This window comes from Trichechus manatus, unplaced genomic scaffold (genome assembly GCF_000243295.1).
Source record: "Trichechus manatus latirostris isolate Lorelei unplaced genomic scaffold, TriManLat1.0 scaffold00213, whole genome shotgun sequence".
Lineage (NCBI taxonomy): Eukaryota > Metazoa > Chordata > Mammalia > Sirenia > Trichechidae > Trichechus > Trichechus manatus.
The window spans coordinates 1,265,990-1,290,333 of NW_004444149.1; the positions used below are offsets into that span (position 1 = coordinate 1,265,990).

A 24,344-nucleotide genomic window follows, 5' to 3' on the forward strand; every position below is an offset into this window, starting at 1 on the left:
ACATAGCTGAATTTCAGCGAAAAAAACCTGTTTACTTCCTCACTCATGCGTATTGCCTTCTTGTCTACCAACTTGCCCACAACAAAGATGGATTCTCCTCGCCCCATTTCTGCTTTTAAATGAGACATAGCCGCCATCTTTCCCAAGGGTTAGCCGCAAGCCGGAAGATCACACCCTACCTGTCTCAGACGACGCCAGACGCCTTTAAATCACCGACAGTCCAATCGGAATCGACATTGCCACCGGAACCGCTCTGTCGCAAGACCGGAAGAGACTGTGCGTGAGGGCGTTGGGGGCGGAAATGACGGGAAGGTGGTAGCGGGGTAGTTGGCGGGTGGTTGAGCACAGCCGGTCGCCATGTCCGCGGGGAGCGCGACGCATCCTGGAGCCGGCGGGTGAGGCTTTTTGGGCGAGGGCATCGGAGTGAGCGTGGGGTTACGGGAGAGGCAGAGGGACCATGGAAGCTGCCTTTGTGTGGAGGGGCGTTTAAGCGGGAAGTGTACGGATTGGAGGGCCGGACTACTGGGGAGAAGGATTGTGAGCAGGCCTGAGGCCTCTGAAAAGGGTTGGTGGGAAGCAGAGGGAGGAGAGAAGCAGAGACTTTTGGAAGGGCAAGCCAAGATGAGGGAGAAAACGAGGGCATGTGGGACAGAGTGGAGTCTTTTCCATAGAGGTGACGAAGTGGAAAGGATCGAAAAAAGTGGGGATTTGGGGAAATACAGCACTAATTGTCTATTTAAGGAGAAATGGAATTTCAGACTTGGTAGAAGATCGGAAGAGTAAAGGGAACAGGATAGAAGGAAAATGGGGGTATTAAAGTCGCAGTAAGGGTAGAATAATATAAATGAAAAGTTTGGGGCTTAAATATTTGTCTTTTCCTTCCTGTAGGCGCCGCAGCAAATGGGACCAACCAGCTCCAGCCCCCCTTCTCTTCCTCCCACCGGCGGCCCCAGGTGGGGAGGTCACCAGCAGTGGGGGAAGCCCCGGGGGCTCCACGGCTGCTCCCTCAGGAGCCTTGGATGCCGCTGCTGCGGTAGCTGCCAAGATCAATGCCATGCTCATGGCCAAAGGGAAGCTGAAACCAACTCAGAATGCCTCTGAGAAGGTACTTGAAGTTGAAGGGACTCCTTGCAGTTCGCGTGGGGGTGATTTGTAATTACCTTATCTCACCATCATTTGGGTTAATGGAAGGGAAAGCGGTGGTCCAGTACTTTAAAGATCCTTTAGTTTTGGAATTTACCAGATGGCATTTTGTCATACTTGTTTTTCTGAAGGAATTTTGAGTGGGCTGATTACATTTTTATGGACCAGATAGCTTGTTTTGTTCCTGTTCACTTAGTTCGGTTTAAGTTCTATGTATATTCATTTAAAAGATGTATGTTTTGGGTATGTGGGCATTTTCTCTGAAGTCAAAAGAGAAGTTCAAGTAAAGTAAGCTCTAAAAGAACATCTGTCTCTCATTAGACCTGTGGATGTTGACTTAATGACTAACTGTTGTCAGGTGTCATCGAGTCGGCTCTGACTCAATAGTTACCCCATGTACAATAGAACCAACGCAGTGTTGCCTGGTTCTGCACCATCCTCAGAGTTGTTGCTGTGTTTGAGCCCATTGTTTCAGTCCTTCTCATTGAGGGTCCTCCTCCTTTTCCCCGACCCTTTCCTTAACTGAGTACAATTAAACTTCAACCAAATGGATGAACAGTTTGTATATGGGTTGTTCTGTTGTTTTTGCACAAATTGAGGAAACGATTTGGTCATTTTATAAAATCCCTGGTATAATTAGGATTTTAGAGCTAGAAGGCGTTAGTTCACCTTGCCGTAAAGTGCAAGAATACTCCTTCAGGATAATAATTACAGTGGCTGTTTGTGTTGCTAGAATGCTTTGCACTTTTAAAAAAATCCTTACAAGAACTATGGAATAGATTATCGTCACCAGTTTACAGAGGTGAACAATTAGGCTCAAGAATGATACAGAGTAGCTAGTCCAAGATCTGTTAAGTGGTAGGTGCCCGCATCTGACTCGGTAAGTCACCCAGACCATGGGTCATCTAGCTCGTTTGAAAGCCTCTAGAGTTGGAGAATTCAGTATGTTTCCAGGCAGCCCAGTCCACTATAATTATTACTTGAGAAAATATATTTTAGCTTAAGTTACAATTTGCTTTGGTAACACGTGAAGAGGTAAGTTCTGTGCTTGAAAATGCACACCTTGGTTGAGCCTTCCCCTTGGTTCTACAGCCTGTTTATCAGTAGGCCGTAAGCTACCTGGGTGCTTAAGTATTCAGAACTGTTGGTGAACTGCAAGTTGATCCGGGTATTTTTATGGTTTGCAAAGATTGTGTGAGTCAGTTGTCCATTTTTAAGGTCTACAAGGAAAGTTAAAAGCCCACTGACAAAGGTGGAATGCTCTTTGAATGTTAAGATTGTTCATACTGATGTTAATAATTTAGATCATATTTGTTCTCTAAGAAGTAATCTTTAAAATGATAGCTAAATTCAGCAGAAGACAGCATGGTACATCAATAATTGGATTTAGAATCAGAAGACCTGGTTTTGAAACCCAGAACCCCCAATTACTGCTTGTGTGGTGTTGACATCACCGAGCCTCAGTTTTGTGTAATGGGGTTACTAATATAATACCTGCACCATCCAGTAGCCCTAGCCCCACTTTGTTTAAATAAAATGTAATGATCAGTTCCTCAGTCACATGAACTGTATTTCAGGTGCTCAATAGCCACACGTGACTAGTGGCAACCATACTGGGCTGCTCAGATAGAGCACATTTACATTATCACAGAAAGTTCTACTGGACAGCAGTGATGTATACCTTTAAAGGTGGTCATAAGGATTCCACGAGATAAGTGCGTACTGTAAGGTGCTAGAGAAAGGAAAGGTGGAAATGTTGAGTCTGTTTAGTTTTGCCTCCACATTTTTAAAATGTGTCTAATGCACAGAGAAGTAATCTGTATTTTACCTTCTTGAGCAGATTTGCTAGACGTTGGTGGAAGGTACCCAGGGTGGGGGATCTCACAATTAAAACTCTTTCACGTAAAGTTCAAATTCAGCTATCTGGAGTTGCCTGTAGTTTAAATTGAGGGAAACCTGATGAGGCTTAGGACCTTCCTTGGCTTTTTGTCCATTCTCTTTGTATGTCCGTAATAGAGGGTGATGGAAGAATTAATTAGATACAGTTGAAGGGTTCTGGAGATCATTGTGAGGATCGAATTAGTTGAATTTGATGTGCTGTGACTAAGTTTGGCACAAAGGCAGCAAATACTGCATGGATGGCTTGTATGGGTTGTTAGGCATTGGACTCTACCCTGTGTTTTACTACACGTACAGCCAGTTAATTGAGCTCTAAAGCATCATAACTTGGCTCTGTAATATTCCTTTTGGAGGTTGCAGCTTCTTGACCACAGAGTTTCTTTCATTAAACGGCTATAAAAATACATACATGGCCAAGGTTACAGAGAAATCTGATGATGGCCTTCAAGTAAATTGACTACTTTGGTGTTGTTTGAGCGACATGTATTTCATTTATGAAGAATGACCGAAGAGTGTTTCCAAGTGTGTTTGCAGGCAGGTGAATGGAAAGGTAGGGAGGTGGTGGGACTTGGGAAGGGTAGTTGTAAATTGGACAACTAACAGATATTATTCCATCATGTAAACTTTATCTAATTTCTTTCTCTTTTTGTAGCTTCAGGCCCCTGGCAAAGGCCTGACTAGCAATAAAAGCAAGGATGACCTGGTGGTAGCTGAAGTAGAAATCAATGATGTGCCTCTCACGTGTAGGAACTTGCTGACTCGAGGACAGACTCAAGATGAGGTGTGGAGCAATTGGGCCTCTTGTTTGGGGAAGATGGTGGGTAGATGTTGGTTCCGAAAAACAGGACCTCTGAACACAAACAGGAGTCAGATGTTTGTTAGTGGGTTTGGGTCATAGTCTCTAAAGTCAGGATAAGATTTAATTTAACTTTGGAGGAACTTCTTCTTAATGAAGGTAATGAAACAAATGAGTGAATTCCCTGGGTTAGTTTGAGTAAGAAACAATGGAATTGAAATTTCAAGTATTAGAACTAATTGCTACCTTTTTGGTGGAATGAATGAATGGGAAAATGCTATCCTGCTGTCTGCCTTTAAAATCAACCAATTGCCACATCATCTTTTTAATAGAACATTTCCCTTTGTAGATCAGCAGACTTAGTGGGGCTGCAGTGTCAACTCGAGGGAGGTTCATGACAGCTGAGGAGAAGGCCAAAGTGGGACCAGGGTGTGTATGCTTATCTTCTGCTTTGGGGAAGGGTTGGGTGTATGACTCACATTAGTTTTATATTTTTCATTCTTGGGGAATATATGTAAATGATGCTTGAATATATGCAATAAAGCAGAATCCCGGGCATCTCAAGTAGGTGTGAGAAGTGTTGGCAGTTTTTTTTTTTTTTTTTTCCCTATGGCATTTTGGTTTTTCATTTCACAATGTTTTTATTGAGGGAACTTAAATTACAAGAAAGTGTAAAAGAAGATAATTGTTAACATTTAATATGTATATTTCTAAACTATTTTTACCCCCTATGGAAACATTTTCCCCCGTAGGAGCTCATATTTTGTTGTAATCTCCCTTTTAAAAAAAAACGCGTCTTTTTATCAAACTCCTGATTGCCTCTATGATGCTTATAGGTCGTAGGTTATCAATGTAAAGATTTAATATCAATGTAAAGATGTAATATCAGCTTCATTTCTTCCATTATTTAATGATTGAGCTTCTCTCCACTATAAGGTGACAGGTACTTGGGGCATTACTACATAGCATTGTTAACATTGGCTCAAATTAAATATGATTTGGAGGTGAAATCTGCTTCCACTCGAAACCAAGGGTATATTTTAAAGCCAAATATGAAAGTATTATCTATGTGCTAGTTGCTGTTTGGAGTTTTGTCTTTATTTAAACACATTCTTTTTTTTATCTACTGTATTCTACTAACTGTATGGTTATGGACCACCTCGTTGTTACAGTCAAAATCTGTGCTGCCTTTACATTTAGAATCTAAAGAGTGTGTTCTTAGTTGTTGTGGGCCTTTAAAAATGTGTCTCAATAATTTAAATAGCTAAGAACACATCTGCGTATAACCTGTTAGGCATCCAATAAAGAGGAATTCTTCTGTTCGTGAACATTGAGTTATCTCAATCGATTGGTTACTAATTAATGAGTCCGTAAGAGCAGATTTGATCCCTATCTGGGCCAGTTAACATTAAACAACAAGAAAAATTTGTTCCACGGCTAGAAAACCATGTTCTGAAGAAACTAACTACCAGTACTCCTTCCCGTGTATGGTTTCTTCATTTGGAGATTTTAAACATCACAAGTCAGAGTTAGGAACTCTTTTGGCTCCTTTGGACATGACAGTTGGTGATAATCGTTTTATATTTCTCCTTATAGGGATCGACCATTATATCTTCATGTTCAGGGCCAGACGCGGGAATTAGTGGATAGTAAGTAATGTTTTTAGCTCGTGTGTCACTTTTTGTGAAGCTTGAAATGCAGGGCTCTGTGTAATAAGTTGACAAACTCCCTGATGGCTGTTCTTACTCTTGTTTATGCACTGCACACAAATGTGTGCATGGGGGCTTGGAGAGTAACCCATACAGTGGATTAATGCTTGGGTAATTGAGCATCGTCCTATCTTTATCATTGGGCCCTAGTCACTTTCTTCAGTTCTTTGCTATAGTCTCTTACTATCTGTGTCTTTTCCTAGGAGCTGTAAACCGAATCAAAGAAATTATTACCAATGGGGTGGTGAAGGCTGCCACAGGGACAAGTCCAACTTTTAATGGTGCAACAGTCACTGTCTATCACCAGCCAGCACCCATCACGCAGCTGTCTCCAGCTGTTAGCCAGAAGCCTCCTTTCCAGTCAGGGGTATGTTTTGTGAAGGGATCATTAACAGCCGTATCTTTTCCTGAAATTCTAAACTGAAAGTTACCCACTGTTGATATTCTGTTAATGGATCATTTAGGTTTCCAAGATGTAACGAACACCTGAGCCACACATCTCTTCATAGTGACATGTTCTAGAAAGAGGATTGATAGGATCAAAGGGTATAAGCATTGTACATTTTCAAGTTAGTGGTTTGAATTTGTATTTGTGAACTTGACGGGAACTGGAGGACTAAGAAGGCTGAGTCTGATGAAGCAAGACTCTGCTGATACAATCCTCCTAGAAAAAAGAGCTGGAGAGAGCAGCCCGTATTGGAGAGTATCACAGGGCTGACTGTACTGCCCAACACTCTAGGCTGTTTTTACAGGAGACTCTGTGTGCTAGAATTTCTTACTGACTATGTGTTACTGTCGGGGAGGTGTAGTGCTTAATATTGGATCTTGTGGGGTTTTTTCCTCTTTGACATCTTTTGCTGAGCAGACTAAAATGTTCATATTGTAAGTAGGGACATGGAATATGTAGTTCTTATTTAAACGAAGCTACTCGATAGAGTTTATTTTTATGTGCTCATGCTAGAAATTATAGGGGGTCCTTATTCTGGAAGTGATTGAAAGTATCTGGGGGATTAAAGTATTGTACAAGATAATTTTCTACAAGATCAGGATTTACTTCTCTATTTAATCTGAGGTGTTCTGTTCTTCCAGATGCATTATGTTCAAGATAAATTATTCGTGGGTCTAGAACATGCTGTGCCCACCTTTAATGTCAAGGAGAAGGTGGAAGGTCCAGGCTGCTCCTATTTGCAGCACATTCAGATTGAAACAGGTGCCAAAGTCTTCCTGCGGGGCAAAGGTTCGGGCTGCATAGAGCCAGCATCTGGCCGAGAAGCTTTTGAACCTATGTATATTTATATCAGGTACGGATGGATGGGACAGAGAACGTTTTAATCCTTTTCAGCTGATGATTGGTGCAGGTGGAAATGATTCCGATGGACCAAGAGAAAATGGGCTTCATTCGTAGTAACGAGGGATTCAGGTTAAACACTAGGAATACTCACTTGATCCTTAGTTAATAAAGCTGTTGAATTAGAAGGTGGAATTGTCTCTGAAAGCCCTTAAACACTCATCTGATAGAATGATTTCAGTATTCAAGGCCTTGGGTTTTATACAAGTCTTTGACCTTAAACAGTGATGAGCCTAAGATAAGTTTCATTTAAACCTATGACAGTTTAAACACATTTTATAATAATTTTAATAGCCTTTTTTTATGTCAAGAAATACTGTTACTCAGACAAAGCGGCCAATAAAATGCTTGTGGGATGATACTAGTTATATCTAAAAGGGCTTACATGATGCTATTTTGTGATTTTCAGGGGCTTAGATTTGAGCTACAGTGAATGTATTGAAGTCATCATAAAATAGCATGAAAGTGAAGGCAGAATTCTGTGTCCTTTATTTTTCTCTCCTTTAAATTCTTGGTTCTTGCTTCTTTGCAGTCATCCCAAACCAGAAGGCCTCGCTGCTGCCAAGAAGCTCTGCGAGAATCTCTTGCAAACAGTGAGTTATGTTTCTCTTTCAGAAGAGCCTCTGCCATTTTGGGGTGTGTTTTAGCTATTTTTCTCATCCTGGTGACTAGCATCCTCTCTGAGGAAGTCAGGCTCACCTAGCCAACGTTACAGTTGCATGCATTTCTTATTCAGGAGCAATTTCCGTATGGAATTCTGAAGTCTGCAGTATGTCAGTACCGGAGAATCTCAGTGTTGTCAGTTATTGACATCACTTTTAATCTTGGTCAGGCTGTTTGATGGGCATTCTAAATTCTTTTTTTAAGATTAGCTTTAGCTAAAGCATCGAGCTACAGTAGTTTAAGACCAATTAGCAGTGCCTTTGGAATAATTGCTTATTTGATTATCTGTCCTTTTTATTCTATAAGCAGCTGACTGAGAGTTAAAACTGTGTGGCTATTTTTATAGCATCTAAAGGAAGTATGGTTTCGAGTATGTGCAGCCTTGTATTTGGCATTTCAGGGTACCCCACTGGGAGGCTGTTTTCTTTGCTTCTAAGCAGATAACCTGATTTGCCAACCCTCGTACCGGATAACTTCCCTGGCCATTCCCTGTTTTTTTCTTTGCTGCTCCTTGAAGTTGTGGGCTTAATAGGATGCTTATAATGAAGAACTGGAGGGGGAGAATACAAGAATCCCATCCTATTTATATTTTTAGCATCACTGGCAAACAGTGATCACCCATTAAATGTTGAATAAATAAATACACGAATTCTCATAATTATACTAGCAGCTTAGAAATTTCCCAGTTGCTCAATTTTGGTGGCTCTGAATGATTTCGTACCCCAGAATTGGGTCTGGTGTGGGGGATTTAGGGTTATCCACGCTCTTGATTTTCCTAAAACCTGGCTTAATAGTTTATAGGTGTGCCTTATTACGAGTTATGTTAAACAAGTCTAAATTCGATTGAAACATTTTAATGTAAACGTTTAAATTCCTATCGTCTTTGGTCTTAGAGTTGTACAGTCAGACCCTTAGAAATACAGAGTGACGTGAGACTGCCCTGTTAATTTGTTCTTCCCTCTCTTCCAGGTTCATGCTGAATACTCTAGATTTGTGAATCAGGTTAATACTGCCGTCCCCTTGCCAGGTGTGTATGTCTTGGAGGATTTGCTGTCATTTGTAAAATGGGTGGTTATATTATGTGTAAATGCTGATACCTGAGGCTAGACTAACCGTACCAGGGCACTCCCGTTCCTTCACCCTGGGGTAACTGGGAAAGTCATTCTTGCCTCAGTATTTTTCTTCCCTAGAGATTAAGTTTAATATTCAACTAAAATGTCTCATTCTGCTGCAGCTGATTAAACACTTTTTTTCTTCCCCCCTCAGGCTATACACAACCCTCTGCTATAAGTAGTGTCCCTCCTCAGCCACCATATTATCCATCCAATGGCTATCAGTCTGGTTACCCTGTTGTTCCCCCTCCTCAGCAGCCAGCTCAGCCTCCCTATGGAGTACCAAGCCTAGTGCCACCAGCTGTTTCATTGGCACCTGGAGTCCTGCCAGCATTACCTACTGGTGTCCCACCTGTGCCAACACAATACCCGATAACACAAGTGCAGCCCCCAGCTAGCACTGGACAGGTAGGCCGCAGGACATGCGACGTGCCACCAGTGAACTAGGAAAGACTCGGGCGGGCAAGGGGTGGGAGGGAAAGCTGGTGGTGTTGATTATTCAGAAATAAATCATGGAACACGAGACTTATCTTTTTCCTACCGTCTGATTCCTGTGGTCCCACCCCCAGACTACCTGAATACTTTGGGACAGTGTGTCCATGTGTGTGTATCATCCTAAAGTTTGTAGTAAAGGGCCGTATGGTGTCTTCCACTTGGTCACTGCAGTATGAAAGCAGCCATCAACACTACCTACATGAGTGAACATGGCAGTGTTCTAATAAGCACTTCATTTGCGAACGCAGATGGCGGGCTGGAGTCGGTCGTGGGCCATAGTTTGCCCACCCTTGGCTTTGCGGTGTTAAGGAGAAGGAGCCGGCCTATACCACGTCTCTGAATGACTGGAACTTAGCAGTTCTGATTTTAGAAAGAAACAATATACCATGTACAGGTGTTCCTAACTTTCCAAAGTTAAATATTACAAATGCTGCTCTGTGTTTCTCAAATTATATAAGAAACTGAAATTTTAGGAAGAGAGCGATAAGAGCATGGTAATGGATTTATGGTGGGCCCTTCTCTGTGGGTCTTTCATGGTGTACCCATGCCAGAATAAACTGCAGCCTCGAACCATTGCCCAGCCCCCTTATCCTGTGGGCTGTGAGCACTGATGAGAGCTGTACACTGTAAGACAAACAAGGGGGTTTATGAACTAAATTCTGCGTATGGTCCCTAGTCATAATTATTTTACATTTTAAGCCGAGCTATAATTCCTTGATGGCATAGTGGTTAAGAGCTTGGCTGCTAACCAAAAGGTCAGCAGTTCGAATCCACCAACTGCTCCTTGGAAACGCTATGGGGCGGTCCTACTCTGTCCTACAGGGTCACTATGGGTCAGAACCGACTCATGACGGCAGTGGGTTTGGTTTTGGTATATAGTTCCCTAGCTTTGAGTCACGTTTCCTTTGTAGTTAGGAAGCAGTATAACAAAGTGGTTAAGAACTGGGGTCTAAGAGAGAGACCGCCAGGGTTCGTCATGCTATCTCATTGAGCTGTGCGAGCTTGGGATGTAACTTAACCTATCCAGGCTTTGCCTTCCTTGTATATGAAATAGACACCATTATATTATCTTAGAGGGTTGTCAGGAGTGGGTAAAGATGAGCCAAACTGTCGATAAATGTTAGCTGTTACTAATAGTAATAGATTTGTTCTTTTAGAAGTGCTTATTTTTCTCTAATACGTATTTTCTTTTGCACATCCCTTATTTTTTTTTGGAATAACGTCTTAAAACCTTAGACAAACTTGCTCTTGACACGGCAGCTTTATAACCATGGAAGTGACAAATGAGGTTGCCTTTGCCACAAGCATTAGCAGCAGTTATGACACGTAAAGAGCTAATCACGTTAATAAAAGGACTTTAAATAAGTGAATGTTGGTGCTGATGTCGTCCGAATTCAGTACGCAGGTGGAGTTTTTATTGTTTGTTAATGGGCATGTTTGCCCCCAATACCTCAAATGACACTACAGGTTTTTCCTGAGAATTCGAAGTAGTACTGTATATAGATTATCAGGTTCGTTTCCCCTAGGGTGAAGGTAGGAAGGCTAGGTGATACCGTCACCAAACTTTACAGGAAGGAAATTAAAGACCAGAGGATGACAGATTCCTATGATACGTAATCGATCGTTAAAGTATGTTCTAACCACTGTTTACTTGTTTGTTAGCTGAGCATTCTCATACTCTTTTTTTGTCTCAGAGTCCGCTGAGTGGTCCTTTTATTCCTGCTGCTCCTGTCAAAACTGCCTTGCCTGCTGGGCACCAGCCCCCGCCCCAGCCCCAGCCCCCACTCCCACCTCAGCCTCAGGCACAGAAGAGACGGTTCACGGAAGAGCTGCCAGATGAGCGAGAGTCTGGACTTCTTGGATACCAGGTTAAATAAAGTACTTTGTCTTGCTTTGCTCATCTTAACCTCCTACTGTATGCTCCCTCTAAAGAAAGAAAAATTCACATCTATGTCAACAGTCCTCCCAATACAATACTAGGATTTCTGCTTTCTGGAATCCATTTAGGTTAGGTTTTTATCAAACTTGGGGGATGAATTTAAAGCATGAGTGTTCCCCTTCGGGTGGGTGTTTTCTTAGGTTTAATTAGGTCATTGTGATAAGAAGACAGAGTTCCCCACCTAGAGAGAAGTCTTCTATAGATAGCATCTGGAAGGAGTTCTGTAGAATTCTGTACTTCCTATTTTTTATACAACCAGTTTACCAGTTGCTTCAAGTCAGTTCCGACTTATGGCAGCTCCGTATGTGTAAAAGTAGAACTGTGCTCCATAGGATTTTCAGTGGCTGATTTTTCAGAAGTAGTTTGCCAGGCCTTTCTTCTGATGCACCTCTGAGTATATGCATACCTGTAACTGAGTGCATCAACTATACCACCCAGGGACATTCATACAACAGACTCTTGAAAGCCTATCATAGTTCTTTCTTCCTGAGATTTCATCAAAAGCTACCATTCTACCAGTTTGTGTGGCTTGTATTTAAAACTATGGCTTTAAATTTGTTACTTTTCCCTCTGAAAAAGAGGATGATTTCTACTCCTGTCTCTTCCAATCTTATGTCCCTCTTAAAAAAAAAAAAGATTGCCAGAAATAGACTGATTTGTGCACACATATAATTGTGTACAGACACTGAAGAATTAAAAAAGATGATTAAAATGTGTAGTTTGGTGCAATTTTGCTTTGTTTTTAGCAGAGAAGAAGCACGATTGCTTTTTCTAGAATCTCTTAAAGCATTCTTTGAAGCAAACTCTGAGGCGTTTTATAGTTTATAACTAGGTCAGACAAACCAGTTGAGTAATGGATAGTCGGTTGAAAACAGAGAGATATAACAGAGTGAATCACAGCATCCCTGACCAAAAGAAAATCATGCCTGCTTTGACCACCATTATACTCCAAAATCCCAGAGATCTATGTATGTCAGTTTAATGTAGTGCAATTTATAAGAAAGATGAGACACCTGACAGTTACATTAAGGAGCTGAAGCCAATACAGCAGTTGTAGATTTGCTAATGCCACTGTATTTTTCTGCTCATAGCATGGACCCATTCATATGACTAATTTAGGTACAGGCTTCTCCAGTCAGAGTGAGATTGAAGGTGCAGGATCGAAGCCGGCAAGTTCCTCAGGCAAAGAGCGAGAGAGGGACAGGTGAGTTCATAAATGAATATGTTCAGACGTCTTCTGCACCATTAGTGATAGTGATGATCGGTGCTGCAGGGGCTTCAGCATTCTGACTGAAATCATTTGGAGCAAACAAGCTCTGGTTTATTGTAACGGGATGCAGTCGTGGAGAACAGTAATACGCGTTTCACAGTCTTACCAGTGGTTACCCTCAGCTCTGAGTAGTTCAGTACTTGCTTATTGAAACGTCTTCCTTTGCTTGCGTTGTCTGCATCCTGGCCGTTTTCCTAAGTGTTGGCAGTAAGAAGTGTTTCACAAGTGAGCCGTTCTTTGCTCCCTGGGATCATAGAATGTCATGGGTGGAGGTACTCGACTGCGAATCCAGCCTCCCGTCCAATGCGTTAATCCTTTCTTGTATTTAGTATATTAACCTTGATAACTGGGAACTGACCTCTCATAACGGCTCATTCCATTTTTGGCATGTAGGCAGGCCTTATAATTCTTACAAACTTAATGATAGCTTAAAGGATCTGGTGGACAGGGTTCATATTAATGGGTAAGCTTCTTACCTGTTTGATGAGTTAAAAATCGACTGAATTTGTCTGAGAGAAAATTTCCTTTTGTTTTTTAACAGGCAGTTGATGCCTCCACCAGCCTTTCCAGTGACAGGAATAAAAACAGAGTCTGATGAAAGGAATGGGTCTGGGACCTTAACAGGGAGCCATGGTGAGTAAGGTGTAGCCGGGGGAACAGGGGGTGACTGAGGGAGACTGGTCTTACACTGTTAGTTTTCTAACCTGATATTCATTCAAGTGTTTAATCCAACCTTTGTAATCTACTGGCTAATAGAACACCTTTTTTTTCTCCCCCCCCCGCCAAATACAGAGAGCATATAGTTACACAGCTTTTTATTTTCAGCTGACTTGTGTGTTTAGAAAAGAGTCAGGCAACTTATATTTTGAAGCCCTGGTGGCACAGTGGTTAAGAGCTACAGCTGCTAACCAAAAGGTCAGCAGTTTGAATCCACCAACCGCTCCTTGGAAACCCTGTGGAGCAGTTCTACTCTGTCCTATAGGGTCACTATGAGTTGGAATCGACTCAGCGTCAACGGGTATGGTACTATGGTATTTTCAACTGACTGTGTGTCTAGAAAAGAGTTAGGTGACTTATATTTTATACATAACATCAGTGACATTAAAACCCTAGGAAATACTAGTGATTGGTCATTTTGAAATTTTATTGCTTATGTTGCCAGACTAGCTGGAGGTAATCTGATAGAGACTTCCTACAGATCATTTCTCTTTGTATTGGGAACTGAGCCACTTCTCCTCTTGTAGCTCTAATGGTTGATAATGGGCAGCCTATGGCTGTTACGAGAAATGTTGTCTCTTAGTATCCCAGAACTCTAAATCCTGTAGATGTACATGTGCTGAGTTTTGTTCATTGCTTAGAGCCGTAATAAAAATGAACAGAAGAAAATAGTTTTTTTTCTTTTCTTAACTTCTTTTCTTTTAACTCTTTAAAAAAGGTGAAATATCAGCCCCTAGAGACTCACTTGCTAACTTTCCTTTTTTTTTTTCCTTTTTTTTTTTTTGTGTTCTTTTTTCTTTCTCTGTTTTCTTACATGGTTCTGGTGGATTCACATTTGCTGATGCTGGTGCTGTTTTTCGTGTGATCATCAACGTTTTTGGGTGACCACTGACCCTGTGACCTCAAAATGGTGTCCAACTAACCACTTAAAATTAACATCTTTTTTTTATTAACGATTTTATGGTATTATCTTTTTTTTTTTTTTTTTTTCGGTGGGGTATGGGGTTGGGGTGTTTTTCTCTATTCTAGATTATCCAGCCAAGAAGATGAAAACTACAGAGAAGGGATTTGGCTTAGTAGCTTATGCTGCAGATTCATCTGATGAAGAGGAGGAACATGGAGGTCATAAAAATGCAAGTAGTTTCCCACAGGGCTGGAGTTTGGGATATCAGTACCCTTCATCACAGCCACGAGCTAAACAACAGATGCCATTCTGGATGGCCCCATAGGAAACATGGACCAGAATTTTGACCCTCAGTGACTTTTCTTTAGCAGTAATGCATGTATTTGATGTAACAAGACTCTGGGGCCTGTCCCGAGAACCACCTTGGACCTTTGCGGAAGTTAGAGATACAGTGTCCCCTTCCTAAAGGGGCTGTGTTCTTTTTAAAACAACTGTATTTCTGCAGTGGCATAGCATCTGTTAAAATTGACTTAGAATCACAAACTTGTCTCCGAAGCTTTTTTTTAAACAGTGGATGAATTGTGCTTGTTCAACAGAGCATCCCAACAGGGTTATTTCCATATACATCTGACTGGGCCCAGCCTTTTCCAGTTGAATAGCCCCTTCTCTGACGTGAAGAAAGTTTTATTTGTATTTTACTACTGTTTAGTCAATTTTGATAATAACTGGTTACAAACAAAGCCTTACTATTTACTAGTGGGGAAGTGATTTTAAGACCATCCTTTACTTTCACTACTTAATTCTCTAAGAGATTCTCATTCGTATTTCATTTTTAGATTCTTTTTCTTTGGAAAATACCATTTTACTAAATTAATATTGTTGGATATAGCTGGATCCTGGGTAGGAAAATGAAGTTATTTTTTCATTGTGTCTTTTTATCGGGATGATCCAGAGCTGGCACCTTCAGGCACACTTGTCTCAGATAGCCATTGCTTTGTTTTAAATTGCCTTTCTAAGCTCCTTCCCTGTCTTCACCTGGGTCAGAGAAAACTACTTGACCAAAAGCTGGTCGGAACTCATCACAGAAGTGAAACACAGTGGTCTGTCTCTCTCAGAACTGGTTGCAGCTAAAATAGAGAGATGTGGCTGTTCGCAATAGGATAGTGGACTTAGTGACTGAATTGCAACTTGTCCTTTTTCTTGGCATTACAGGTTTTGCCAAAAGAACTTTTTTGTATCAAATAATTGATGCGTGAAAGTGAAGGAGCTAGTCTGCTGAACCAGAAGTAGTTTGAGATACTGAACTGTCATTTTTGCACATTTTAATTCTTTGCAGGCTGGCTTTGTATAAACGTGTCCTCTGCTTTCCTATGTGTTGTAAATATTTAGATCCTAATTTCATTGTAAATAAATGTACAAACATTCTGCTTGGCTTATGTATTCTTTTTCTTCCATAATCCAGCCATACAGTAAAATTCATAAGCTTTAGACTCACAGAATGATGAAATTATAACCAGAAAAAATATATATATGGACCCAAACGTTTGCATATAGTTTTAAGGGTTTTATGACTCTATGACTCTCCAGAGTACATCCTTAAAATCCAGATGAAAACTTTAGAGATTATGGTAAATGTTATCCATTTTCAAATTTTGTTGTTAGCAGCCATCAAATCAACCCCTACTCTGTCGATCCCACACACAGTGGAACAAAACACTGTCCTGTCTTGGGCCGTCCCCAAGATTGAGTGTAGATTGAATCATTGTGATCCACAGAGTTTCATTGACTTGTTTTTGGAAGTAAATTGCCAGGCCTTTTTCATATTTTAGCTCTCCTGGTTGATTAACACAGCCAGAAAATTTGGAGGTTCGAGTCCACCCAGAGGCACCTTGGAAGAAAAGCCTAGCAATGCACTTTGAGAAAAATTCAGGCATTGAAAAACCTCATGGATCACAATTGTACTCTGACACATGGAGTTGTGAACAGCAGCTGGGTTTTTTGTTTTTTAAAGTTAACTTGTGGGAAAGGAGGAACCGAGTGAATGACACAAATTTTAAAGGAAATGCAAGTTATTCTTGGAAAGACAAAAGGGAAGTTTCTTCCAGCACCTGTGTGTGCTACCTCTGTAGAGGAATAAGGTGGTAGTGCCCACTATTTCATTCAAGGCTACTTGCAAGCCCTTCCTGCTAGATTTTGGTGTCATTTAAAACAACACCCCTGGACTTTTGCATACCTTACCTTTCATATATATGTTTAAAATGCATACAGAACCCTAATAAGGATAACTAGAGTGTTGTGAACATCTGCTTTCAAGACCTAATCTTGATTCAAGAGCCCAAGTCATTGCAGCTGCCCATTTGGAGGAAATTTCCTTTGTCTACTGTTAAACAGGCATTTTGATCTCAATCCTGTTTGGGAAGATTTGATGCCAGTTTCCTCTCTTTTATTACATTTGGCCAGATTAGTTTTGTTTCCACAAGCAGCACACAGCCCTGAGTGAGTTATTCAATGTGTGTTCCTTCTTAATACATCTTCCTTTTTCTTTTGACTTTTCTGAAAATAATCCTTCGGCGTAGTGGTTAAGAGCTGGGCTAACAAAAAGGTCGGCAGTTCAAATCCACCAGCCGCTCCTTGGAAACCCCATGGGGCAGTTCTAGTCTGCCCTACAGGGTCGCTCTGAATTGGAACCAACTCGAACCCAACTCAAAAACAAGGTACCCTACCACCAGGCTTCAGTGGTGAACGGCGCGCGGACCGGGCTTGGAGAACTTGGGGGAGAGGTGCCCCGCCCCGGAGGGGGCGGGGCCGGGCGCCGCCGTCACTGGCGGCCCCGCCCTTCCCGCCGGTGGCGCCATCTTACCCGGTCGCGGGAGAGGTCACAGGTCAGCGCCCGCGCCTCTCCGCGAGTGGAGGCAGACGAAGTGGGAGATCGGGCCGGGCTGTGGCCTTCCTGTCCCGACTGGTACGCGCAGCCGGGATCGGGGCGGCAAGCGGAGGGCAGGGGGGCATGATGGCGGGCGGAGGTGTAGAGGGGGAAGAGAGGGGATCCCCGAGGGGAATGGGGAGAGGGCGGGCCCGCGGGGTCGGCGGGCTGAGAGGACCCCCTGCGGCCTGAGGGGCGGCGTGCCGTTCGGTCCCCAAACCTCACTTTGCTCGCTGGGCACCCCCTCCTTACTGTGCGGTACGTCAGTCTGAAAAAACTCGGAATTTCTTTGTCTCTTTAGTTTTCTTTCTGGGAAGAGTAGTGATGCGGAAGCCCTTCGATGTGTCACAGGACCGAGCAGCCCTGCAGAGAGGGCGGAGTGTCGGTTCCTGAGGGCCACCACAGGGTTCAGCGGGGAGCGAGGACGGACGGGCCACGGAGAGCGGGAAGCAGGGCGCTGGCTCGAGGGCCGTCGTCACGGTGTCTCGTCCTGGATCACGTTTTCTCCTTTCTAGGTGGCTTTTCCTTGGGACAGCCCAGGATTCCCCCCAGGACGATGGATTCTGGAACTCGCCCAGTGGGTAGCGGTTGTAGCAGCCCCGCAGGACTCTCCAGAGAGTACAAACTAGTGATGCTGGGCGCCGGGGGTGTGGGGAAGAGCGGTAGGTGATGTTCTTCTTCCATTGGACCAGATGAAAAATACTTAAATGGGATACTGCTGTCATGCAATGTGCATACTTCAAATTCTGCGGGTCGCCTTTGTGTAGATTTTTGACTTTGATTTCTTGTTTTCAAGCCATGACCATGCAGTTCATTAGCCACCGATTCCCAGAAGATCATGACCCCACCATTGGTAAGTCAGATTACCAGTTAGATTTCCCAAGAAACCCCATAAAAGTGTCTTGGTGAATGTCAGTTTTGAAAATGATTCCTAACTATTTTTGTTTTGAACATTTTTTGGTGTGTGATTCAGATTTCTTTAGTAACAAGTGGGTCATAGCAATTGGTAGTATTTCTTTTCTCCTCACTCAACTCTGTATGTGCATAAACCATCTTTAGTCTCTGTTTTTAATTGAACACTCATGGGACTTTCTTTGTCACATTTTATGGTTTGTATACGATATTGCCAGATTAAAGGAAAAGATTAAAGGGCACTTATTGGAAAACTTCTTGCTGTCACTTCCCTAAGAGTCTGATTTGAGACTGACTATGTAGCTGTGAGTCAGCTGGTTTGAACTTGTACAAAAGGAAGTAGAAAAACAAGTAGAGCCAGCCTGCTGAACTCTTAAAATCTTAAAATCCTTGGTGCCCTTCATTTACTTCCTTATACCTGAAGTTCGTAATCTAGTAATATCCATGGTTGGCAAAACCCTATTAGAGTAAAAAAGTCATTGCGTTTGCCTTGTGTCTTTGGTTGTTAAGTCTTTACTAAGATTAAGAACATTACTGTCATTACTGAACCATAAAAAATCAGGTTGGGTTTTAAGGAGTTATGTTCTAATACAAAAGAAAAATGTGGGGGAGGTGGTGTGCAGAACATCTGCCTTAATTGCTAGCGTTTTCGGGATGTGATACTCTTCGCATGACCTCAGGTCTCTAGGGAGGCTTTCTATCGGGTCAGGCCTCTGCTGCACTGTTTTCACCAAGCCAGTGAGTGTTCTGTGGTAACCCAGCTTTCACTGTGGTCATTTTACACAATAGATACTTCTGTGGATTGGGAAAAATACAAACAGTTCTTGGTTTTTTTGGTTTTTTTTTTGAATGAACTATATTAAATTTGGAACATTTTACAAGGATTTGAACCGTCATGGAAGTTCAAAGAATGAAGTCAGTTTAGGGCTGAGGATAATTACTTGAGAAACCCAGAAGTGGCTTTTCCATCCTTTAAAGTGAAAACTCATGTATTTGTTTCCTGTAGGAGTGACATTTTTGTAAATCAGCAGATCGGTTTTTTTTCTCATCAGCCACTCTCCTGACACTGTATTATTTGATTTAACAACAAATACTATGTTTCTTGAGTTCCTGTTACATGCCAAGCAGTGTGGTAGACCCTGGGGACATTGTGACCAAAAAGATACGGTTCTTGCTCGCATCGAATTTATAATGTACTACGTTTTATTTCAGATGTTTTGTTGTTGTTGTTGTTGCTCAGAGTATACACAGCAGAACATAGAGCGATTCAACAATTTCTACATGTACAATTCAGTAACATTGATTACAGTCTTTGAATCGGGCAACCATTCTCATCCTCCTTTGCGGAGTTGTTCCTCCCCCATTAACATAAACTCGCTGCCCCTTAAGTATCCTATCTAATCTTTCTAGTTGTTGTCAGTTTGATACCATATTCGTTTCAAACTCTGACTGCTAATTGAAGAAAAACATGTTTACATTGTAACCAGTACACATACACATACAAAAGTATGTGTGTCTGTGTGTCTGTGTGTGTACATATATGCATAGGTAACTAAAATGAAAGTATCGTGAAACTGCCTCACTGCATGCGATGCGCTCCGGTATTTTCGAGTTTATTTTAGGTTTCTGTTTGTTTATTTTAGTGCTAGTCCCAACCCACGAAATTGATTCACCACTCATTAATCCTAATGGATCATGACCTGTAGTTTGAGAAACACTGATTTAGTGGACTCTTCATCTCTGAGGAAAAGTCAGAAGCAGGGATTCAAGAAAAAAATGTTAAGAGAAGTTACATGAGGTTGTAAACAGCAGTTGTTTTTGAGTAATGGAAATAGTGAGTGGATTTTTTCTGTTCTGTTATTTTCTGTATTTTCAAGGTTACTATAATAATATGCGTAAAGAAATTTGCTTTAATAAAGGAGAAATTATGACAATATGGATTCTTTATAAAATAGTTCTGGTTTTTCTTTTTTTCTGTAATATTGAAATGAAGAGAACTGTAGCATATGGTGGATAACCGTGGTGGCATAGTGGTTAAGTGCTGTAGCTGCTAACAAAAAGGTCGGCAGTTTGAATCTACCAGGCGCTCCTTGGAAATTCTATGGGGCAGTTCTACCCTGTCCTAAAGGGTCGCTATGAGTCAGAATCGACTCAACGGCAATGGGGTTTTTTCTTTTTTTTTTATAGAGTATGGTTAAGTCCGTGAGGCTTTTGAGACAAGAAGCCCTGGGTTTTAATCCTGGCTTTACCACTAGTTAATTGTGTGATTGGGGAAGACATTTAATGTTTTAGAATTTACTATTATCTGTAAAACAGAGATAATAATACCTACCTCAGTGGATTATTGTGACTGTTGAATGAGTTAATGTTTGTAAATTACTTAGTATACTGCCTGGCATGTAATAAATGTTTAATAAACAGTAAGGTTAGTTTTCTGGCGGAATATTTTTTTAAATGGCAATTTCTCAGACTCCTTTTTTAGATTAGAATTGTAGGTGAAGTTTTATAAACTTAATTTAAAGCTATGACCAAACTACTTCATTGCCTACGTGGAAAAAAAAAAAAAAACCACCTTAGTTGATGGCACAATTCACTTACCTCAGTGGATTTAGCAAGCTTTAGCGTGCTTCCTGAGGAAATTTGGGCACTGAAAGATCTTGGGTGGAATCTAGTTCACCACAAGAGGAGTTTTAAAGTAAAGTATTTATTCCTGCATTTATGAGTTTATAATACACCTTTCTTCCTGCCTGTAGAAGATGCTTATAAAATCCGGATCCGTATTGACGATGAGCCTGCCAACCTGGACATTTTGGATACAGCCGGGCAGGTATTAAATCCCAGGATGCTATGAGTAAAGGCTGGTTCACTTTAGTAAAGGGGAGGGAAAGACTTCTGCAGAGAAGATCACTAGTCCATCTCTTTTAATTTTTCATGCACTCTGTCTCAGGATAGCAGGTAATCAACATATCTCTTCTTTTAATCTGAACTAGATAGCTAGCATGTATGTAGCTGTAGCTGGCATCAATACATTAATGATTCTGTTTCCCTCTAGGCAGAGTTTACAGCCATGCGGGATCAGTACATGAGGGCAGGAGAAGGGTTTATCATCTGTTATTCCATCACGGATCGTCGAAGTTTCCATGAAGTTCGGGAGTTTAAACAGCTTATTTATCGAGTTCGACGTACTGATGATACACCTGTGGTTCTCGTGGGAAATAAGTCCGACCTAAAACAACTAAGGCAGGTGAGGATAGAGAAGAAAATGCTATCTGTAATCGTGTGGGATTTTTGTTACTCTGTTTATAGATTCCTTTGCCTTAAAATAATTCAGAATTAGCCTCTCCCTAAACTTGAAAGTTTCCCTGTTTGCTTTCATTTTGGATAAAATCTGGATTATAAGAATCGGTTTACAGGGCAGAATCCACAGGATTAAAGTCACACGACAAATGGAGTACATAGTAAATGAAGAGTCTTGGAATGTTCATTTCCTAAATCCTCAGAAATATATCTGTTTATGTTATAACAGCCGGAACCCCGGTGAGGCTACAGGGTACACTTCTGATGATGAGGGTTATGAGCCCTGGAAGGGGAGAATAAGAGAAATCGTAGAGTATTTTAGAATATGTGATACCCTTCAAGTTAGCAATGAATGATGTTTAAAATTTTACTGTTTGGTATAGAGATGAATGTATAGTGAAACAGACGCACTCATGACTGCTAGTGGAAGCAGTGAATGGTAGAAACCTTCTGGAAGTAGTTTGACAGTTAATTCATAATGCTTCCCAGTTAATTCCTGTTTGAAAAAAATCTATTCAGAGATTTATATATAAAATGTTCATTGCCAGGCTGTTTATTGTAGCAAAAAATTAGAAATAGTCTAGATGTCCAAAAGTAGGAGAAATTATATGGCATATCCATGATAGGATATATCCATTTTAAGTTCCTAAGAGTTTTTAATATTGTAATTTAAGTATACTTCTCTTTGCCTTGTGCTTTTCTTCCTTAAAATGAAAAGTTTGAGAGAAATTAAGATTGCGTATTCAATATCTGTAACTATTCCATGTTCCCAAAAGTTACCTTTGGAATAGTCTAGAAATAAAATCATAAAATACGAAGGCAGAAGAAACCTTAAAAGTCGTGTGATCCAGTCTCCCAAATGCTACACAATCCCCTATATTCTGTTTGACCGTTTCTAGGGTTGAGACGCTCTCTTCCTCTTGTTAGTTGCCATCGAGTCAATTCCAACTCCTGGCGACCCCATGTGTGCAGAGTACAACTGCTCCGTAGGGTTCTCAAGGCTGTGACCTTTCGGAAGCAGATCGCCAGGTCTGTCCTTTGAGGTGTCTCTGGATGGGTTTGAACCGCCATCCTTTTAGCTAGCAGTGGAGTGCTTAACCCTTTGCACCACCCAGGGATTCCTCTCTTCCTGTTAAGGTAGTCCATTGACTTTTTTGGATGTTGTAATTGTTTTCCGCTGTTAGCACTATAAATTTTTCTCACGCCTACATTTTTAAAGGTCACCAAGGAAGAAGGACTGGCTTTGGCCCGAGAATTCAGCTGTCCCTTTTTTGAGACATCTGCTGCTTACCGCTACTACATTGATGATGTGTTCCACGCCCTTGTTCGGGAGATACGTAGGAAAGAAAAGGAGGCGGTACTGGCCATGGAGAAAAAGTCTAAACCCAAAAGCAGCGTATGGAAGAGGTTAAAGTCACCATTCCGGAAGAAGAAAGAGTCAGTAACTTGAAGGGAAGCTACGAGGTAGTTACCTGTGAACTGCAGTGCTTAGTCAGAACAGTCCAGTAACCTGCGTTAGTGAGCATGGTGCTTGCTCTTTCTCCTGTTATGACCATTATTTGTAAAGTAACTGATGCGGGCCATGCCTGCTAGGAGTTTTCAATGATGTGGTATTTAAAGTATTGTCTTAGTTAATTCTGATTTATTAACCCAGTGGGGCACTGTCTACTTTTGAATTGTCACGTTAGAGTCTGATTTACCAATGCTTTGGGTTCCATTGCTGATATTAATTGATTAGTGTAAATCGTTTTTACCAAGGGGAATGTGTATACCATGTGTTTGATTATGCTCACAGAGGACTATTTTGCTGTGCAATCACACTATCTTTTAACTTCGGTTTCATGGGACTATCCCAGAGAAGGACCTCCGTCTTTTTTATTCACACTATCCTTCCAAGAGACAAAGCAAAACTTGTGCAGGGTGATTCACTGAGATCAGTGCTAACGTTCAGGAAATATTTGTGGAGCCGACTCCTGTTGCAGATTATGAAGTGATGCCGTTCAGGAAAATCAGGCCATACGCTTGCAGGGACTTGGCTAGGAAAAGGGAGGACCAGAACAGCATTCCCAGTACGAGCCTGGCTTTTCTAAGAAGTGTGCATTTGACCAAAGTTCTGGAATGGATGAGAACAAGCAGAGGCATGTCAAATGCAGTGAACGGTCCTCCTATGAGGTTATTTTAATCTTCCTTTCAGGGTTTTGCCTTTCTTTACCTTTAAAGGTAAACACTTTGGGAACCATTATTGACTCTTCAGCTTTTGTCTTATCTGAACTCATGGTTTGGACAGCCATTGCACAGATTCCCCCCGCCCACCCCGAGATGTACACACTGACCCACTTACATTAATTGCCTCCTAGTGCTTTCCCTTAGCTTCACTGTGCTCTTGAGAAGAGCTAGGCCTAGCAAAATGATTTTTCGGCCTCCCACAGACTGACTGTGTTTTCCATATAGAAGAGACAGTAGGAACCTGAGTAAAACTACACCGCACCTTCCCTTCGACGACCACTGCAGTCAGTGCTCCAAGAACACCTGTGGTATTTCTGTGTAATGGGTCAGTCTCGAACTTTAAAATTCACACATATCGAGTTTCCCACTGAAGAGTTCTTGACCAGGACCTTGCAAAGTTCACCTCAGATTTGTTGGAGGCTTGACAAAGCATAGCCTGAGAGAAACCACTTTGCTGCCTGTGCGTAGGGAGAAACTATTGACGTAGGAAGAAACAGCTTAAAATACTGGTGGTGAGTTCTCCGTTTTAGAATCAGGATTATTTTGCTGTCTGAACTTGGTATGTATGGGGATTCAGTGCAGAAGTGCTAAGAGTAGTGTGTCATGTCTGGAACATTAAATGTCACTGAAGCAGTGTTTGTGTCTGCTTTAAACTCTTAACAGGCTGACTGTATGTAGTGACTCTTAAAAAGCGCACAGCCCAACAACTACTTTCACCTTTTATTAGAGGCAGGAGAACAAAGGTTGCTGTGTTTTTCCTATAAATAATGGTATATGTTCTGGGTTTAAAGAAAATTGACTGCTGTAATTTTTTTTCAGCTCTGAGTAGTAGTCCCTTTTAAAACTCCTAGAAACGTTTTCGCTACCAAATAAATTACGTTTTATGATCGTAAGCCATCACAGAAGTGAAAGACCCAGAGTTTGACTCTGTGCAGGACAGAAATCTTATAGGAACCTTAGCACTTTGGAGAAGCATGAAGGTAGAAAAGAA

The 24,344-nt window shown here is 41.6% G+C and overlaps 2 protein-coding genes and 2 non-coding genes across 6 annotated transcripts; all 4 read left to right on the forward strand.

The window, feature by feature from the left end:
• The first annotated feature begins 287 nt into the window (after nt 1-287).
• Nucleotides 288-16,125, forward strand: KHDC4 (KH domain containing 4, pre-mRNA splicing factor). Of its 2 annotated transcripts, XM_004388502.3 has the most exons (14): nt 288-395; nt 889-1,105; nt 3,695-3,823; nt 4,188-4,267; nt 5,435-5,487; nt 5,751-5,914; nt 6,637-6,848; nt 7,428-7,488; nt 8,528-8,585; nt 8,825-9,078; nt 10,860-11,033; nt 12,196-12,308; nt 12,916-13,007; nt 14,121-16,125. In XM_004388502.3, the coding sequence occupies exons 1-14, from the start codon at nt 358-360 to the stop codon at nt 14,318-14,320; spliced, it is 1,845 nt and encodes a 614-aa protein (XP_004388559.1). In that variant the 5' UTR covers nt 288-357; the 3' UTR covers nt 14,321-16,125. The 2 variants fall into 2 exon arrangements, with proteins under 2 accessions (XP_004388559.1, XP_012414592.1); XM_012559138.2 differs by lacking the exons at nt 12,196-12,308; nt 12,916-13,007; nt 14,121-16,125 and having other exon boundaries at nt 314-395; nt 8,926-9,078; nt 10,860-10,969.
• Nucleotides 6,155-6,283, forward strand: LOC111822799 (small Cajal body-specific RNA 4). The gene has a single exon (XR_002825908.1). It is a non-coding gene; the product is annotated as a small Cajal body-specific RNA 4 (non-coding RNA).
• Nucleotides 9,655-9,792, forward strand: LOC111822801 (small nucleolar RNA SNORA42/SNORA80 family). Its single transcript, XR_002825910.1, has one exon. It is a non-coding gene; the product is annotated as a small nucleolar RNA SNORA42/SNORA80 family (small nucleolar RNA).
• Nucleotides 16,126-16,272: 147 nt separating the features above from the next.
• Nucleotides 16,273-24,338, forward strand: RIT1 (Ras like without CAAX 1). Of its 2 annotated transcripts, XM_004388501.2 has the most exons (6): nt 16,273-16,957; nt 17,434-17,580; nt 17,715-17,771; nt 20,584-20,657; nt 20,883-21,074; nt 22,347-24,338. In XM_004388501.2, exons 2-6 carry the CDS (start codon nt 17,475-17,477, stop codon nt 22,575-22,577), a joined length of 660 nt encoding a protein of 219 aa, XP_004388558.1. In that variant the 5' UTR covers nt 16,273-16,957; nt 17,434-17,474; the 3' UTR covers nt 22,578-24,338. The 2 variants fall into 2 exon arrangements, with proteins under 2 accessions (XP_004388558.1, XP_023598315.1); XM_023742547.1 differs by lacking the exon at nt 17,434-17,580.
• The last annotated feature ends 6 nt before the right edge of the window (nt 24,339-24,344 follow it).

Excerpts from the sequence above, each read along its gene's own strand:
- KHDC4 (XM_004388502.3), top strand. The coding sequence starts at position 358 with ATGTCCGCGGGGAGCGCGACGCATCCTGGAGCCGGCGG. Across the intron at positions 4,268-5,434 it reads AAGGCCAAAGTGGGACCAGG|GGATCGACCATTATATCTTC; the intron begins GTGTGTATGCTT and ends TTCTCCTTATAG. Across the intron at positions 13,008-14,120 it reads GACCTTAACAGGGAGCCATG|ATTATCCAGCCAAGAAGATG; the intron begins GTGAGTAAGGTG and ends TCTCTATTCTAG.
- RIT1 (XM_004388501.2), top strand. The coding sequence starts at position 17,475 with ATGGATTCTGGAACTCGCCCAGTGGGTAGCGGTTGTAGCAGCCCCGCA. Across the intron at positions 17,772-20,583 it reads AGATCATGACCCCACCATTG|AAGATGCTTATAAAATCCGG; the intron begins GTAAGTCAGATT and ends TCCTGCCTGTAG. Across the intron at positions 21,075-22,346 it reads ACCTAAAACAACTAAGGCAG|GTCACCAAGGAAGAAGGACT; the intron begins GTGAGGATAGAG and ends ACATTTTTAAAG.